We start from the raw sequence: 16,747 nt of genomic DNA on the forward strand, positions 1-16,747 counted from the left end.
TCACATTTATTGATAGTTTACGTTGTATACACAAAAGCATTCAAAATATAAGGATTCCTTTACATCATTTCCATTATTTGTGTATTGAAAAAACTTTACAGATCTACTTATTCGTGAGTTCACTGCCTCAGTTGGTGCTAAACAATCTTAGTTTTCTCAGTAGCGTTTTGTTCATTGTCGCTTGTTTATATTTTTATCAATCTCAAGTTTTTTTTCTGCAGCGTCTTGTGAATTGTCGTTTCCTTGTTGTTATTTTGATCATTCTTAAGTTTTCTTAATAGTGACTTGCGGAATATCGTTTTGTTTCTTTTTATTTTGTTCAATCATTACTTTTCTCAATAGTGACTTGCGGATTGTCGTTTTGTTGTTTTTATTTTGATCAATCATTACTTTTCTCAATAGTGACTTGCGGAATGTCGTTTCGTTTGTTTTCATTTTGATCAATCATTACTTTCCTAATAGTGACTTGCGGAATGTCGTTTTGTTGTTTTTATTTTGATCAATCATTACTTTTCTCAATAGTGACTTGCGGATTGTCGTTTTGTTGTTTTTATTTTGATCAATCATTACTTTTCTCAATAGTGACTTGCGGAATGTCGTTTTGTTTGTTTTCATTTTGACCAATCATTACTTTTCTCAATAGTGACTTGCGGATTGTCGTTTTGTTGTTTTTATTTTGATCAATTATACTTTTCTCAACAGTTTGTACTTTGATCCACATGGCAGCAGCTAAAAACAAACATAAATTAGCATTTGATATTTGCCTCTGAACTGAAAAGTTATATAGGAATGGGTTCCAATTAAACACAAACGCAGTCTAGCTTTTGATATTGTTAATTATGCTCGTGTGGTATATTTCTATTCTTGCAGCGTGACGAACAAGGTTCCATTTGCAAGGGGTCTACGATGCTCAAAGCTTAATTTGTCATTTGAGCATTTGTATTTAGATTTTTTTAATTGTTAAATTTGAAATATTTCCGGAATATTGTTATTGATAAATGTAACACATTGTGTAAATTGCTATTATTAGATTGATTATATTGAATAAAATAGCTATATTAATTAACTTCTTGGTTTTGAATATCCGTTGATAAAATCTTAATGTGTTTCGGTGTTTTTAGTTTGAACACTATATATGGGGTCAAGTTACATTGGCAAGAAATTAATGTCTTACCCATAAATTAAATAAAGTCTATGGTTAAAAATCAGTCTATGTAAAATTTGTCAATTTCAATGTCAGTGTATAACAAATGGTACTTATATGATAGTTAGTATTTATAAGTAGACCAAAGAACGAAAGAACTTTTAATAAAGAAATAGTTAACTTAGTGGTAACTAGAACCAAATAATTCTGTAGAACTGAGACTATTTAACTCTCATAACAATTATGAATATTTCCTTAATTCTCTGCAATACAAGTCTCTTTCACAAATTTATCAAATAAAAACTATGATCTATAATTTGGCCCTATAAACAATTTTTGATTCGAGCGTCACTGATGAGTCTTTTGGAGACGAAACGCGCGTCTGGCGTAAATATAAAATTTTAATCCTGGTATCTATGATGAGTTTATTTACAACCACTCGGTCGATGCCACAGCCGGTGGAGATTTATTTCCCCGAGGGTATCACCAGCCCAGTAGTCAGCACTTCTGTGTTGACTTGAGTTATCATTGATATGTTCATAGTTATAAATTAACTCTTAACAAAACTTTGAAATTTTGAAAAACTAAGGTTTCTCTACCTCAGGAATAGATTACATTAGCTGTAGTTGGCCAAATGTTCGGGACTGTTTGGTCCTCAATGCTCTTCAACTTCGTACTTTATTTGGCCCAACAAACAATGATGATTCAAGCGTCACTGATGAGTCTTTTGCAGTCGAAACGCGCGTCTGGCGTAAATATAAAATTTTAATCCTGGTATCTATGATGAGTTTATTATTTAACCTTTTCGTAGATGTATTCTATAAAATAACAAATATTTTAGTCAAACGCTTTTTTTGATAAATAAAATGAATAACTTTTGAATTTAGTTTTTTTGTTTCTATATAATTTTAGTTTCATTATGAAACATACATTGAGTTAAAAATAAAGTTTTCGAATATATGTACTGAAAAGGTAGTTTCCTATCATAAACTCTAAAAAAAAGTTTGTGCATTATACAAATGTATTGTATTTTTTGTCATCAATGCTCTTCAACTTTGTACTTGTTTAGCATGTTGAGCGTTCTTTTTTTATCCGAGCGTCAATGAAGAGTCGCGTCGCGTCGCGTCGCGTCGGCGTATTAAATTATAACCCTGGTCCCTTTGATAACTATTAACATCACTGGGTCGATACCACTGATGGTGAACTTTCCGTCCCCGAAGGTATCACCAGCCCAGTAGTCAGCACATGAAAATCAATTATATGGTCATTTTTATTAATTTACTTGTTGCAAACATATGAATTATTCGAAATACTAATGATCTTCCTATCCCAGGTATAGTGAACCTTAGCCGTATTTTGGGTCATTAAAGCTTTTCAAATTTATACTAGTTTGGCTTTCTATTTTTATCTGTGCGTCAATGATGAGTCTTATGTAGACGAAAGGCGCGTTGGCGTTTTGAATTATAAGCCTGGTACCTATTATATGAGATATTGCGTTTATTTGCAATCCCGATTTGCCAAATTATCAATAATTAACGTATTAACCCTTTGGTTGTCACATATACTCGAACTGTTAGAGATGGGATAAGTACTTACCTCTAAGAATCTTCATGGAAATATCAGGCGAAATATTCAAGAGCAATCGGTGAACCAATTCTTTTGAAGCCTTGGGAAGAGGTGTAGATAGTTATCAAAGGTACCAGGATTATAATTTAGTACGCCAGACGCGCGTTTCGTCTACACAAGACTCATCAGTGACGCTCACTTCAAAATTATGATAAGGCCAAACAAGTACAAAGTTGAAGAGCATTGAGATCCAAAATTCCAAAAAGTTGTGCCAAATACGGCTAAGGTAATCTATGCCTGGGATTAGAAAATCCTTAGTTTTTCAAAAATTCAAAGTTTGGTAAACAGGAAATTTATAAAAATGACCACATAATTGATATTCATGTCAACACCGAAATGTTGACTACTGGGCTGGTGATACCCTCGGGGACGAAACGTCCACCAGCAGTGGCATCGACCCAGTGGTGTAAATAGTTATCAAAGGTACCAGGATTATAATTTAGTACGCCAGACGCGCGTTTCGTCTACACAAGACTCATCAGTGACGCTCACTTCAAAATAATTATAAAGCCAAACAAGTACAAAGTTGAAGAGCATTGAGATCCAAAATTCCAAAAAGTTGTGCCAAATACGGCTAAGATAATCTATGCCTGGGATTATAAAATCCTTACTTTTTGAAAAATTCAAAGTTTGGTAAACAGGAAATTTATAAAAATGACCACATAATTGATATTCATGTCAACACCGAAATGTTGACTACTGGGCTGGTGATACCCTCGGGGACAAAACGTCCACCAGTAGTGGCATCGACCCAGTGGTGTAAATAGTTATCAAAGGTACCAGGATTATAATTTAGTACGCCAGACGCGCGTTTCGTCTACACAAGACTCATCAGTGACGCTCAATTCAAAATAATTATAAAGCCAAACAAGTACAAAGTTGAAGAGCATTGAGATCCAAAATTCCAAAAAGTTGTGCCAAATACGGCTAAGGTAATCTATGCCTGGGATTATAAAATCCTTACTTTTTAAAAAATTCAAAGTTTGGTAAACAGGAAATTTATAAAAATGACCACATAATTGATATTCATGTCAACACCGAAATGTTGACTACTGGGCTGGTGATACCCTCGGGGACGAAACGTCCACCAGCAGTGGCATCGACCCAGTGGTGTTAATAGTTATCAAAGGTACCAGGATTATAATTTAGTACGCCAGACGCGCGTTTCGTCTACACAAGACTCATCAGTGACGCTCACTTCAAAATAATTATAAAGCCAAACAAGTACAAAGTTGAAGAGCATTGAGATCCAAAATTCCTAAAAGTTGTGCCAAATACGGCTAAGGTAATCTATGCCTGGGATTATAAAATCCTTAGTTTTTCAAAAATTCAAAGTTTGGTAAACAGGAAATTTATAAAAATGACCACATAATTGATATTCATGTCAACACCGAAATGTTGACTACTGGGCTGGTGATACCCTCGGGGACGAAACGTCCACCAGCAGTGGCATCGACCCAGTGGTGTAAATAGTTATCAAAGGTACCAGGATTATAATTTAGTACGCCAGACGCGCGTTTCGTCTACACAAGACTCATCAGTGACGCTCACTTCAAAATAATTATAAAGCCAAACAAGTACAAAGTTGAAGAGCATTGAGATCCAAAATTCCAAAAAGTTGTGCTAAATACGGCTAAGGTAATCTATGCCTGGGATTAGAAAATCCTTAGTTTTTCAAAAAAGACATTTATTCTGACACTGGTTCCGAAAGAATTCTATTTAAACAGTTCGAAATTGGTTTTCTAATTTATTTACTTCACATAATTCGGAATTTCGTATGACGCCCTTTTTTTATATACTAAAATTGTGAATATTTGTCTCATTTTCAATCACACCACATCGTCTTTTTATAGTTCACATTTTTTGTAAAGTGATCAGTGGAAGCTCCCATCCGTGTGCGGGGATTTCTTGCTGTGTTGATGGTCCATTGTTGGCCTTTGTGCTCTTTGGTCGGGTTGTTATTGATTTGACACATCCTCAATGTTATAAACTATGAATGTTTAATGTCATGTCGATACCAGTTTTGTTACTAATTGCTCCGTAATAGCAGAATATATCATCATCGAAAATAGACTCTCTCCACAAAACATGCATTGACAATTTGAGATTCCCGTTTATAGAATTCCTTTGGAGCTCGGCAACGTCTATGTTTCTTTAAAGCATGGAAATGACATCAAAATTGTATATTTTGGCATAAAAAAATTCTGTTTAGAAATATGACAGAACTGTTGTTATTCCGGTTTTCTTACCTAATTGTTAATTTATTAATGATTTTGAATAAAACTAAATTGATTGTTCAAAGAGCGGAAATAGCAGTTTAAACTAAAAAAGATCTCAATATTGAGTTTTATCTATCTAGATACCATATAAACATAAGATGTGGAATGGATGCCGTTTAGAAAAATATCCACCAAAGAATGACGTAGATATAGAGGTCATTACAAGGCTGTTTATAATAAACGAAATCAATAAGATATGTTAAATCGGACCTGATTATAAAGGCATAGAGAACCGATATAAGTATACCCGCAGTTATGTAAGTACCGATGAAAATATGATTTAGAGATATTATTACATTGTTAAGGTGATGTCATTCATAATGTAATTATTCAACGGACAGACGAGGTCACATGAATTGTATCAAAATTTAAAGGCTTTATTAACAATGCAGCTTTTAAACGAGGATGTGAGAACCCAGCTGATAATATTTTTTTATATGTACGGTCTCACTTCTAAAATGTCCATTTAGAGTGTATAGTATTACCTGTATTTATTTTATGTGGTAACGAAGTCCCTGATTCGATCATTTTCTAGTATCCAATAGATTATGCTCATTAAAATAGTAAGCTATTTTCTATTTTATGATTTTTTCTTTTAGGCTCGACCTACAATAAATACATTTTACACATACAAAAACATGGTAATACATGCGTCTAGTGTGGGTTGGAGCCATAGGCTCTAATACCACCGCTGGCTTGCCTGCTTTTGCAGGTGAAAAGAAAGCCGAGTGAGAAAGTCTTTTTGCCAGTACATAGCCTCTACACTATTGAAGACTTCTACAATGCCTCCTCGCGACAGCACACGGTAAACTAGGGTCTAGTATCCTAGGCATAATTGTAGAGGATCTCGGAGCAGCAAGGGCCCCATAGATGCAGTGTGTAGGCCCACCGGCGTGTGGACATGTCCTTGCACTCATCAACCTTGCCCCAGCTATGGGTAAATAGCTGGATAGATGAGAGTCGTTAGCCAAGAAAGGCAACCCATCTAGGAGAAGGAACAACTCCAAAATCAAACCGGTTAGATAAGGCTCGTAAGTCATGGCAGACAGCTTATCTAGAGGAAGGATACCCTGAGAACAAAATCCCTGGCCCTCCAGGTTGGGGTTTGAGCGCAAGACCAACTATCTCGCCTTATAAAAAATTCACAGTTACAGAAACATTGACGAATCGTCAATGGCCTATGCTCCCCGGAGGAGCCAAGGGCCTAAGTAAGTAAGTAAGTACACATACAAAAACGTTGATATTTTGAGAAAAGGATATTCTGTTTCAATGAAATTTATTTCTGTGATGAAAATCTTTGAAACTTTCATGGCAAATTAAACAGGAAATTGATAATCCATTATATCATATATCACTTGTCTTTGAAATGTTGTACGAGTTATGTAAGGAACTACTATGACCGTCCGAATTTAATTTAGTAAGTTAGCCTTGCTTGTATCTTTATACAACAAGAAACACAATACACCCAATCTGATTTTAAACAAAAAGGAAAAGTAATTAAATTACACACTGAATTGTTTTTTGGAACATGATAACTGCACTTTAAACTGATAAAGTTATTTGATATAGTTTACACTGGGCTTATCAGGTGTAAAAATATTTGAACTTTTGACAAATAACTAAAATTGTTTTTGGACAGTCATAGTTTGTTTTGATTTAAACTTCACAAGAAACAATATTTAAACCATAAATCAATCTATTGGTCTTTAATCATGTATTTATTCAATAGTTTTCTTTTATATAGCATGTATAGAGTTATGAAGTGTCTAAGACTAATGAATTATTTTCTGTCTGAGATTTATTTATATCAGAAATAAAACTAATATCAAAATGTGTACTTTCTGAGGGCTGGACTCCAAAACTTGAAATCGTCATAAAACATATCTTCAGACATGTACGACAACTTTTTAGTGAACTTAACCAAACAGAAATCATTAAACGATACAAAAACCAAAACGAAAGTACAACAAATTACCATTTTTTACAGAATAAAATGCTCACCCTATGTTTTATAGTATTGATATTAACCATTTTTTTGTGATATTTGGTAGATTATTGTTTTTCTTTTTTTTTTTTTTTAAATGTCTGCTTTTAAACAATGTTTATATGGCTTCATTTGTATTTGAAAATACGTTTTTAACATGTTTTTGTTCTGCATTGCAGACCTTTCTTCAAAAAAAGAATATGGTTTTATATTCTTTAAAAAGCACCATGAATATAGAAAATCTTATGTTAAACATTTTCTTGCCAGTACGTGTTTAGTTTCTAAAATAATTCAATTTAATTAACAAGATCAACACGTGTGGTGCCACATTTGGAGCAGGATCTGGCTACACTTCCAGAGCACCAGAGATCACTATGATGGGATTCCTGCCTTTAGTTTTCTATGTTGTATTGTGTATACATTTGGTAGTATGTGTGTCTCTATTTTTTAAGCCATGGCTAGTCAGTTTATTTTCTACTTATGAGTTGAGAGTATGAAAGACCTTCTGGTATCTTTCGCGTCTCTTTGTTGAATGAAACCCCATGCATCTTCGTGTCTTTTAAATTAAAGAGAAAATGGTGGACAAAACCTTGTTTTATCGCTCGCTAAACATTTGTATGACAGTCGCATAAAATTCCATGATATTGACAACGATGTGTTAAAAAAGCCAGATGTAGTAGTTTCAAGTGTCAAAATAGGGGTACAATAGTCAACATTGTGTTATATCTTATTCACTTTAAAAACAAACAAATATGTAGCAAAGAATCACAAACGGGCATTAAGAAAAAGCAGTTATGAAACAACGAACGACAACAATACAACAGAATCAAGTCAAAATTTAAAAGGGATATCATCGTTTTATTTAGAACGAAGTCTGGTACTTTTAATATAACATTAAATATCGGCTATTTTCCATCCAGCAAATGAACTTCTAATATTTTCATCAGCGAATACATTTCCATAAACGCCATAATTTGAACTGGTCCTGACGAAAACGGCGTCGCCAGTGGTCAAAGTAATAACCGAGACTGGTGTTGTGCCACAAAAACTCTGTCCTCGGTGATCTGTAAAGATTTGAGATACTATTTCACTATTTTTAAAGATATTTACTCCAAAGTAGCTGGCGCAATCTGGAAAGAGCGTAAAAGTGATCGCGTATATACCATTCTGTGTGGCGGTAAATACCCCTGTGTGCTTGTTATATCCATTTCCGACGTTTGTAATTATGCGGTCAAATACTATTGAATGGTGCTGACCAATATTCTTCTCAGGTATGGTAAGCTGGGCGTAAAATGCAACAGATGAGGATTGCACTGGTATATTGACACTCAATAATCTACTCACTGAAATTGTAATGGTAATTATTGTCAGGTGAGGACAGCAATATTGTAAATTATTTCTTTATAATATAAGATCCCCAATTATTACAGTAATTGGATCATTGCTTAAACGTTTAAGCAACCAATGGGTCGCTTTCACTGCTTAAAAAACGTTTTGTCCCGACTCGTATCCTCGACCCAGTAATCATAGCTCGATTGCTGGGTTGAAAATATCTTTTAAATATTAATGTCTTTTATAAACTGATTTTTTTCTACCCAGAGTATAAACGGCTCTTTCTTTATTAGTCAAAATATTTTAATTGATTTACTATTCCAACTATTTTATTTCGAGTACCACTAAACGTGTTTGTAAAGACGAAACCCATCGAGCAAACCTTCTTATAAAATAGTGTCCTTTATAATAGTAAATGAGCCAGTTCAATCCGTAGCGACATGAGACAAGTTGAATTATAACAGATATTTGTCTTTTATCATCTCAATAATTTCTTACAAGACGTCATTGTATATAGATAATCAATATATCTTGAAATGTCCGAACTTTTATTGTATGTTCTTTTGTGTAGGCTTTATAATACTGATTGAGATGTATAAGAGGTCTCTAATCTACCTCGACGCTGTCACAGTAAGAATTCAGGGTTCTCGTCACTAAATGACGCATATTATCTGTATGTTTTCGCAATTTAAATGGAAAATCGTTCATTGTGTTACTAACAGTCATATATAACTTGCATCGATGTAGTTGATTGATTGGATATTTATGTTGTTAATCAATTTGGCAAGTTTTTATTTGTTTATGAATGAACCCAAAGAACCCTTAAATTATCTGCAGTTCTAGTAATTTCAAATAGGATTCGAACCCACATCAGCTTTGACGCTTGCGATAACTTTAAGTGAACTATTTATAACATTAGTCCACCGTGATCTTCACTCGGATCGAAGAAGAAATTGTTCAATCATCAGTCTTTTACTTAAGGCTGCCTTGATAATGTCTTTTGGTTATTTGGTTGTTGTTTCATTGGATTATAACCCATATCTCTAATTAATTAACATGTTTATGATAATAACTATTTATGTTACCTCTTGCTTTATCTTCAATAGGTAAATCCGTTTTACGGTTAACTTTGTACAGTTTCGGTTTCCTCAAAACGTCCTGACTTTTGTTTGTCACTGTAACGTCTGCAGTAGTAACAAGCTGGACGTCCGTCAATAGTGTTTGCAGCTGTTTTATGACATCATTTAACCTATTTATTTCCCCTTTTTGGCTTTTGACTGTCGATTTTAATTCCGAGATTTCATTTCCTTGAAGTTTTAATATTTTCTCGATATGTTCAATTTTTGAAAATAATTTTGTATCAAAGGAATTTCCAAACACTACCAATTACAAATGAAGCTGCGAATAGTAAACGTATGACGCAAGCGGCCATTATGTTGAACTGATTTATCAGGATTTCTATCTAATAATTGGAGTCCTGCACATTCATATTATCTTACGACAAGACTTTAGATAACTGACCTTATTCCGTAACTAAACTTATTTCTTATCTTATTTTTAAATCACGAAGTAAAGACATGCTTTTTGAAAATATTGAGTGTACTTAGATTAACTATACAGAGTATTTTTTTTTCTCATTTTATAAGCTCTTATATCCTTTTGTATCTGATCATAATTTGTTGTAAACTATTAATGAGTCTTTAAACCAAATGAAGATGAGAACGACATAAAATATATATGCATATACATAGACACCAACATACAAGTGCAATTTCTTTATGTACCATAGTGTCCATAGTAGAAGACTGATCAAAGCTGTATGGTAGGTATTGAAGCCGAACCGTCTTTTCTCTATTCCATTACTATCACATTTTGATGTTTGCCACCTTCCCGGGTTTGCTCTATATAAAATATAAAGGGCTGAATTTGGTCAAAACCAATACGTTAACCTCTAGAATATACACTATGGGAGTTTGAACATTCTACCTCATTAAGTGTACTCGAATATGCTTGCGGTATAACACTGTTTTCACTCTTATTTCATTTGCCAGACCCAGTGACCAACTTCAAAGAGTGCAAAGTTAAAACATGTATGTTTTATTATCAGTATAAAACATCAAACGGGCATGACATCAACATGATAATAATAAAATAATTCACTTTATATGTTTGTTTGTATTGTAGTGATTGTGATAAAAACACAACGTTGACTGCCGTACCCCTATTTTTGAAATTTCTCCTATAAATATGTCTGTATTTTATGATGAATCAACCATTTTCTAAACAAGAACATGCCTGTACTAAATCCATTCGTTTTATGTTTTGAGCTTTTCATTTTGCCATTTGATTAGGAACTTCCCGTTTTGAATTTACCTCGGAGTTCATTATGTTTGTGAATTTGTTCTTTATTACAGTACCATAAGAAAAAGTTTGTAAACAATTGAATATCTGATAGCTCTGTTCCGTTTTAGTTGTACCATTATAAATGCACAGGTTTTGTTTTATCTTCATTCATTTTTGATATAGAGGGAATATATGTCGATTAACTTGTCCAACTGTTTTCCCAAGTCTCATAGAAAAAAAATAAGACGTCCGGTTAATCTCTTATGTTCGTATTTCCCGCTTTTCATCAACTGTTTCAATTTCACAGGTAAAATAAATACATTTACTTTAGAACGACTCATAAGGTAACGGACAAGAGGAACAAACAACGTCAGGTAATATATACCCTATCATAAAATAATTATTGTATTGTTTCGACAATATCGCAAAAATGAAATTTTATAAAGAAAAATTACATACATTGACAAAATATTATCACCTAATAACAGCTAAGATTGGACTTCCTAGTTACCAAAGTAAACAAAACGAACAATAAATTCAGGCAACGTGAGTGTATGATTTTATTTGTAATGAAGTGCTTTTGTTTTTTGTATTTTAATCAAATTTGAATGATATTTTCTTGCATTTCGTTTATAAATATGTTTAATATAGTTCAATTAACTTTCTCTTTTTTTTCTCATGTATAATGTGATGGTTTCAATCTTCATTAAAAGGACATCCGATACACACCTCTAACTTGATATTTTAGAAATATTTCTATTTTCATTTTTATCCCGTCTATTTTTTCAGCTTTTGTCTAATAAACAGAGGATGTAAATGGTTCATTTGTGATTATTTATATTCCGTTCTCCCATTGAGCGACACCAAGGGTCCAACTCATAATACGAGAATTGCTCACAATTTCGTATTACAACTTATTTTTGCAATTGGGTTTGTGTTTTTCAACTTTCCATTTACTAATTTCAATCAATATTACCATTTTTCATGACTTCATTGCCTTTTTTGGCTATTTTTTTTCGCGTTTTTTGCGTTTGAGGTTCATATTTGACCTATAAATTTTGAATGGACCCAATTCCTGCTTATTGATCCGTATTTAAATTATCCGTGGAAAGTGGAAACCCTTACCAAAAAAACTCCACAATACCTGCCAAAAAACATAGTATACATTTTTTACAAAGATTTATTATCCTTTGTTTCAGATCAGTCATGGCATCTGTTTCACAATGCCAACCCTGTTCTAAACTCAATAAATCAGTTCAAGCTGATAAATGGTGTACGAATTGTGAGCATTTTCTATGTGATAAATGTGTTACTGTGCATAAAGAAAGTCCAGTGTCACAGTCACATCATACTATTGACATTCAAGTTACGTCTATATTAAACGTTGAAACTGTGACATCGCCTAAACAATGTGCAAGTCATCCTAAGCTGACATTGGATTTCCTTTGTACACAGCATGATACTCTCTGTTGCAAAATGTGCATCTCGGATAATCATCTTTTATGCGATAAAGTCGATACGATTCAGGAAGCAAGCAAAAAAGTAACGAAGTCGACTCTATACCATGATACAGATGACGAAATGAAGCAAATACTTGAAACACGAAAACGTATTATTCAAAACAGAAATGAAATAAAAGAAAGGATTGTTCACGAAGAAAATCACATTGTGAGAAAAATTGCAAAAGTAAAGGCTTCGCTAATCCAACAGCTTGATGTAATTGAAAATAGTATCCGATCAGAGTTACAGAATGCACGAAAGAATGCAGTTAGGTTATTGGAATCTGAAAAGGTCGATTCCAAAAAATCAGTTGCAAAGTTAGAAAAATATTTGGGACAACTGGACGTTTTTACCAAAAACGGATCTGATCCGGATGTTTTCCTTCTTCTGCATGAATTACAGCCCGTTGTCAGCGAAGAAAATAGTTTTCTGGAGAACATTCTTCCTAATCTTTCCGAACCTCGATTGATATTTCAAGAGCCTAATCAGAATTTTGTGGCAGATAAATGGCTAGGATCTGTTACTATGAAAGAAGAGAAGTCAGGTCTGAAACATTGTCCATCTAAGCATATGCAGGCTCAAATTATCTCGGCTCCGAAATCTTTCAAGCTGTGCGATCGCATCGATATCAAAAACGGTGATGTCACTGGTCTTACAACTGACAGTAACGCTAACCTTGTTATAACAAGTCGCGATCGTCTTTTGTCATATAGTGAAAATGGAAAATTCATTAATGAATGCAAGTTAGGCGGTGATGCGTGGGATGTTTCATTTCATTCAATGTCAGGAAATGTTGTTGTAGCATTACAAGAAAATGGTATACAACTGGTTAATAATTTTACCCCAGGACGCGTTCTTAAATGTAAAAATGCTGTTTGGGGAGTTTCATTTGGCAACGAAAATATTTTTGTCGGAGATACCAAAGGAAATTTGCATATATTCAATTATGAGCTAAGACATTTGAAGGCATTTAAGATTGGTAGAGACGATTTATATTATGTACATTACAGAAGTAACAAAATCTATATTTCCGAACCTATTTCCGATGTAGTACATTGTATAAATGATGACGGCAGTCAAATATTCAATTTCAATTCATCCGCATTAGAAATGCCCAATGGTATAGCAACAGATCGTTCGGGCAATGTGTACGTCGTTGGCCGTGATTCACACAATATTCATCGTCTGTCTACAAATGGAAAGAAGAGCGAAGTTGTTTTGGGACCTGTGGATGGCATAAAAGATCCGTGTGCTATTTGTTTCAGTAGAGATTATAGAAAACTCTTTCTATCAAATGAAGATGGTACAAGTGTGTATGTGTATGAATGTCAATATTAAAATAAAAAATGAAAAAAGTCAAAATTTTATTATTCATGTAACATTAAAAAACATGCTAAAATGATTGTGATTTTGAATTGACAAAGACATGCTAAATCTGTTCACGATTGTCATACAAGTGAGAGTTTTAGCTAACTATAAAACCAGATTCAATCTCCAATTCTCCTATAAGGAAATGTCTGTACCAAGTCATGAATATGATAGTTGTTTTTAATTCATTTTTATGTATTTGAGCTTTTGATTTTATCATTTGTTAAGGGAATTCCGTGTTGAATTTTCCTTCGAGTTTATTGGTATTTTTGTAATTTCAATTTTTATTATGTTTACCTTTATATACTTTTAACATGTATAAATTATTTAACCTCTCATTAATTATATTTGTTTAAGATAATAATGTAATAAATATGTGTTGATAGATCAAAGTGTGTACAGCAGTTTCTTAAAGGACTCTTAAGACCAGATGTTAATACGACTTGTGCATTATACATTTGTGACCACATAAGTCGACTGTCTCCCTTCAAGACTGCAATTAACAATAATGGTACTAACCTTTTACTAGTAATGTCAACATGACCTTCTGCTGTTGTTTTTCTATTTGGTCGGGTTGTTGTCTCTTTGACACATTCCCCATTTCCATTCTCAATTTTATGATTGTTATGGATGTTTCACGAATACCAAGTCAAATATTCTCACGAATGATAATCTATATACATCAGAAAGTGGCTAAACCAAATTGACATATCAGGCTAAGAGAGGACACATACACTATGTATTGGGATATTTTTAATTTTCATTTTCGCACAAAGAAAACGTAAATTTAAAGGTGATCAGTATTTTGGAAACTCGTTACATATCCTTCAATGCATAAAGTCAATAATCCCAAACCGTTCCCTTGTTTTATTAGCTTGATTGATTGCTGTGACGAACCAAAAAAAACTTGGGGTATAAGGTAAGGGATATATTAAAACAATTTTTTTGGTTCAATCATTTATAAAAGTGTTAATGAAATAATTGTCCGCTTTTTGCAGCCAGTTTGGTTCAATTTTGTCAACATAAGTGAAGAAACATTTATAATGAATTGTTTACTTGCAAGTGAATGTCGACCTCATTTAATCTGTATTCTATGACCTTCAATATAAATCTTAGTAGACCTTTTCAACAACTCTCAATACCTACAGTTGAGAACGACTACGACAGGTAAAATGTGAGGGGTCGTATCAAAAACTTTAAAAAAAAAAAGTGAGATCATTATTGATTTTATTGCTTTCATTGATAATGGTACAACTTTTCAACAGAGTCCAAATGACATGGATTTATAGTTTTTTATAAAGAAAATGATGTACGTTAAGTCACATTTCATCTATTTAAACGTTCAGCTTCTAGCTGTCCTGGTGGAATTCGGAAAATTAAAAGAACAAAGCATGTTGTTCGGCCAAAAAAATAATGAAAAGGAAAAAGCGGCCAGTAATGGATCTTATTCGTGAAAAACAGCAGGTATATAAAAAAGAATTGTAACAAAAAAAAATGCCCTAACTGTTAAAGGCCCTCGGTGTATCTTCCGGTTCGGATTACGATTAAAATCATAAAAAAATTATTTGAACCCCATCAAACACACATTTAGATGTAATGCATGTTTTTCATTATAGTATGATCCCCCTTTTACAAACAAAAAAGAATGAAACAAAATATGAAGAAAATAAAAGAAAAAAAACTGATCTTTGATCGACTAAAATGGAATCGAATATGAAGGCTGTAAATTATCATGTCATTAGAAACTTTAAATTCTATCGTATCAAAGACATACAAATTAACAACATATTCAGGACTTGGTTCAGGCACACATAACATGCGACGGGGTTTTCCTAGTTTAGTTTGATCCAAAACCTCCCTTATGTATTGTCATAGATGAGAAAAAAATCTTCTGTACGAAAAAAATTGAAAAAGTTTCAAAACCAAAACTATGTACTGGACATTGGTTATAAAGAAACAAACTGTGACTCGGTGAAAACAAAACAAAAGAAAGCAAGGACAGTGTATAAATAAAATCAACGAAATTTGATCAACTTCTTATAAGAAACACAAAGGTCATTTTCAGGAACGTGGGAAAGATACTACGACGAAGGAACAAAGTATTTTGTTTTTCTGGTCCAAAAAGATTTTGCAATGTCAACAAGCTATATAGTATAAACTGACAACTTGAAATTCCGTACGCAGGTATGTTAAAAAAATTCTCTGCTTAAATGTTTTAACATTGTTGTCAAAACGAGCAGTCAAATATTTTTTTTTTCAAAATTCAACTCTAACCAGATATCTTGAAGCGGAGAAGTCCGTCGTTGAAAAAAATAGATGTGATATTTTCCTTCAATCTTAACACTCATTATGTGATTATCCCTCCAGAAATTGAATAAGTTAAAGATCGCTTAAAAAACACCAAGCTGTTCGTGTTCACAAGTGTGATACGGACGGACGGACGGTCCAGTTCTTTTTTTTTTTTTATAAATTTGAAAAATATAATAAAACATAAAATATCATGTAAATACATACAAAATAAGAAGATTATGTACAGAAACATATATCTATTTATTCATTTGGTTGATATATATTCTGAAGCTATATAGTCAAGACAGGTTATAACCGCCAATCCAATATGTTACACAATAATAATCATGATGGTTTTTGTCTTTGAGACGACCCATCAATTTTACCTGTAAACTGTAGGTGTCATTAGTCGGTGTCGAGAGATGTTGAAAAGGTCTAGTAAGAGATTGATTACGCACTCATGATAATGCGTGTTCGATTATTAAGAGGACATAATGTCAACATTGAAAATGAAACAAGGGTTAACCATTAGATTTAATTATTCGATCCACAAAAACTCCTTATACTTGTAAAAACGTTGATTTTAACCTATTATATGAAATCGAACAGATGAAATCTCTCGCTACATATGTATATCTATATTTATATCAGGTCATATGACCGTCGGAAGCCTCCGGAGTTCACCTCCATAGTTAAATAGATGACGTTTAGACTAAAATATACACGAAATTATGAGACATTTGATCGATGCGATGAATTGTAAATTACTTCTTTTTATAAAATGAATATATGATTTATGTTTGAAGTTTATATGAAAATTTGATTTAAATCAGTGATCATGAATTTTACAGCTTATGCCCCTTTAACAAAACGAACCCCACG

At 33.1% G+C, this 16,747-nt stretch overlaps 1 protein-coding gene across 1 annotated transcript; it reads left to right on the plus strand.

The window, feature by feature from the left end:
* Positions 1-11,914: 11,914 nt before the first annotated feature.
* LOC134727851 (uncharacterized) lies at positions 11,915-13,546 on the plus strand. The gene has a single exon (XM_063592245.1). The coding sequence runs from the start codon at positions 11,915-11,917 to the stop codon at positions 13,544-13,546; it is 1,632 nt and encodes a 543-aa protein (XP_063448315.1).
* The last annotated feature ends 3,201 nt before the right edge of the window (positions 13,547-16,747 follow it).

The sequence above is a fragment of the Mytilus trossulus genome, chromosome 8, assembly GCF_036588685.1.
Source record: "Mytilus trossulus isolate FHL-02 chromosome 8, PNRI_Mtr1.1.1.hap1, whole genome shotgun sequence".
NCBI classification, from domain to species: domain Eukaryota; kingdom Metazoa; phylum Mollusca; class Bivalvia; order Mytilida; family Mytilidae; genus Mytilus; species Mytilus trossulus.

Coding starts and splice junctions, on each gene's coding strand:
- LOC134727851 (XM_063592245.1), top strand. CDS start 11,915: ATGGCATCTGTTTCACAATGCCAACCCTGTTCTAAACTCAATAAATCA.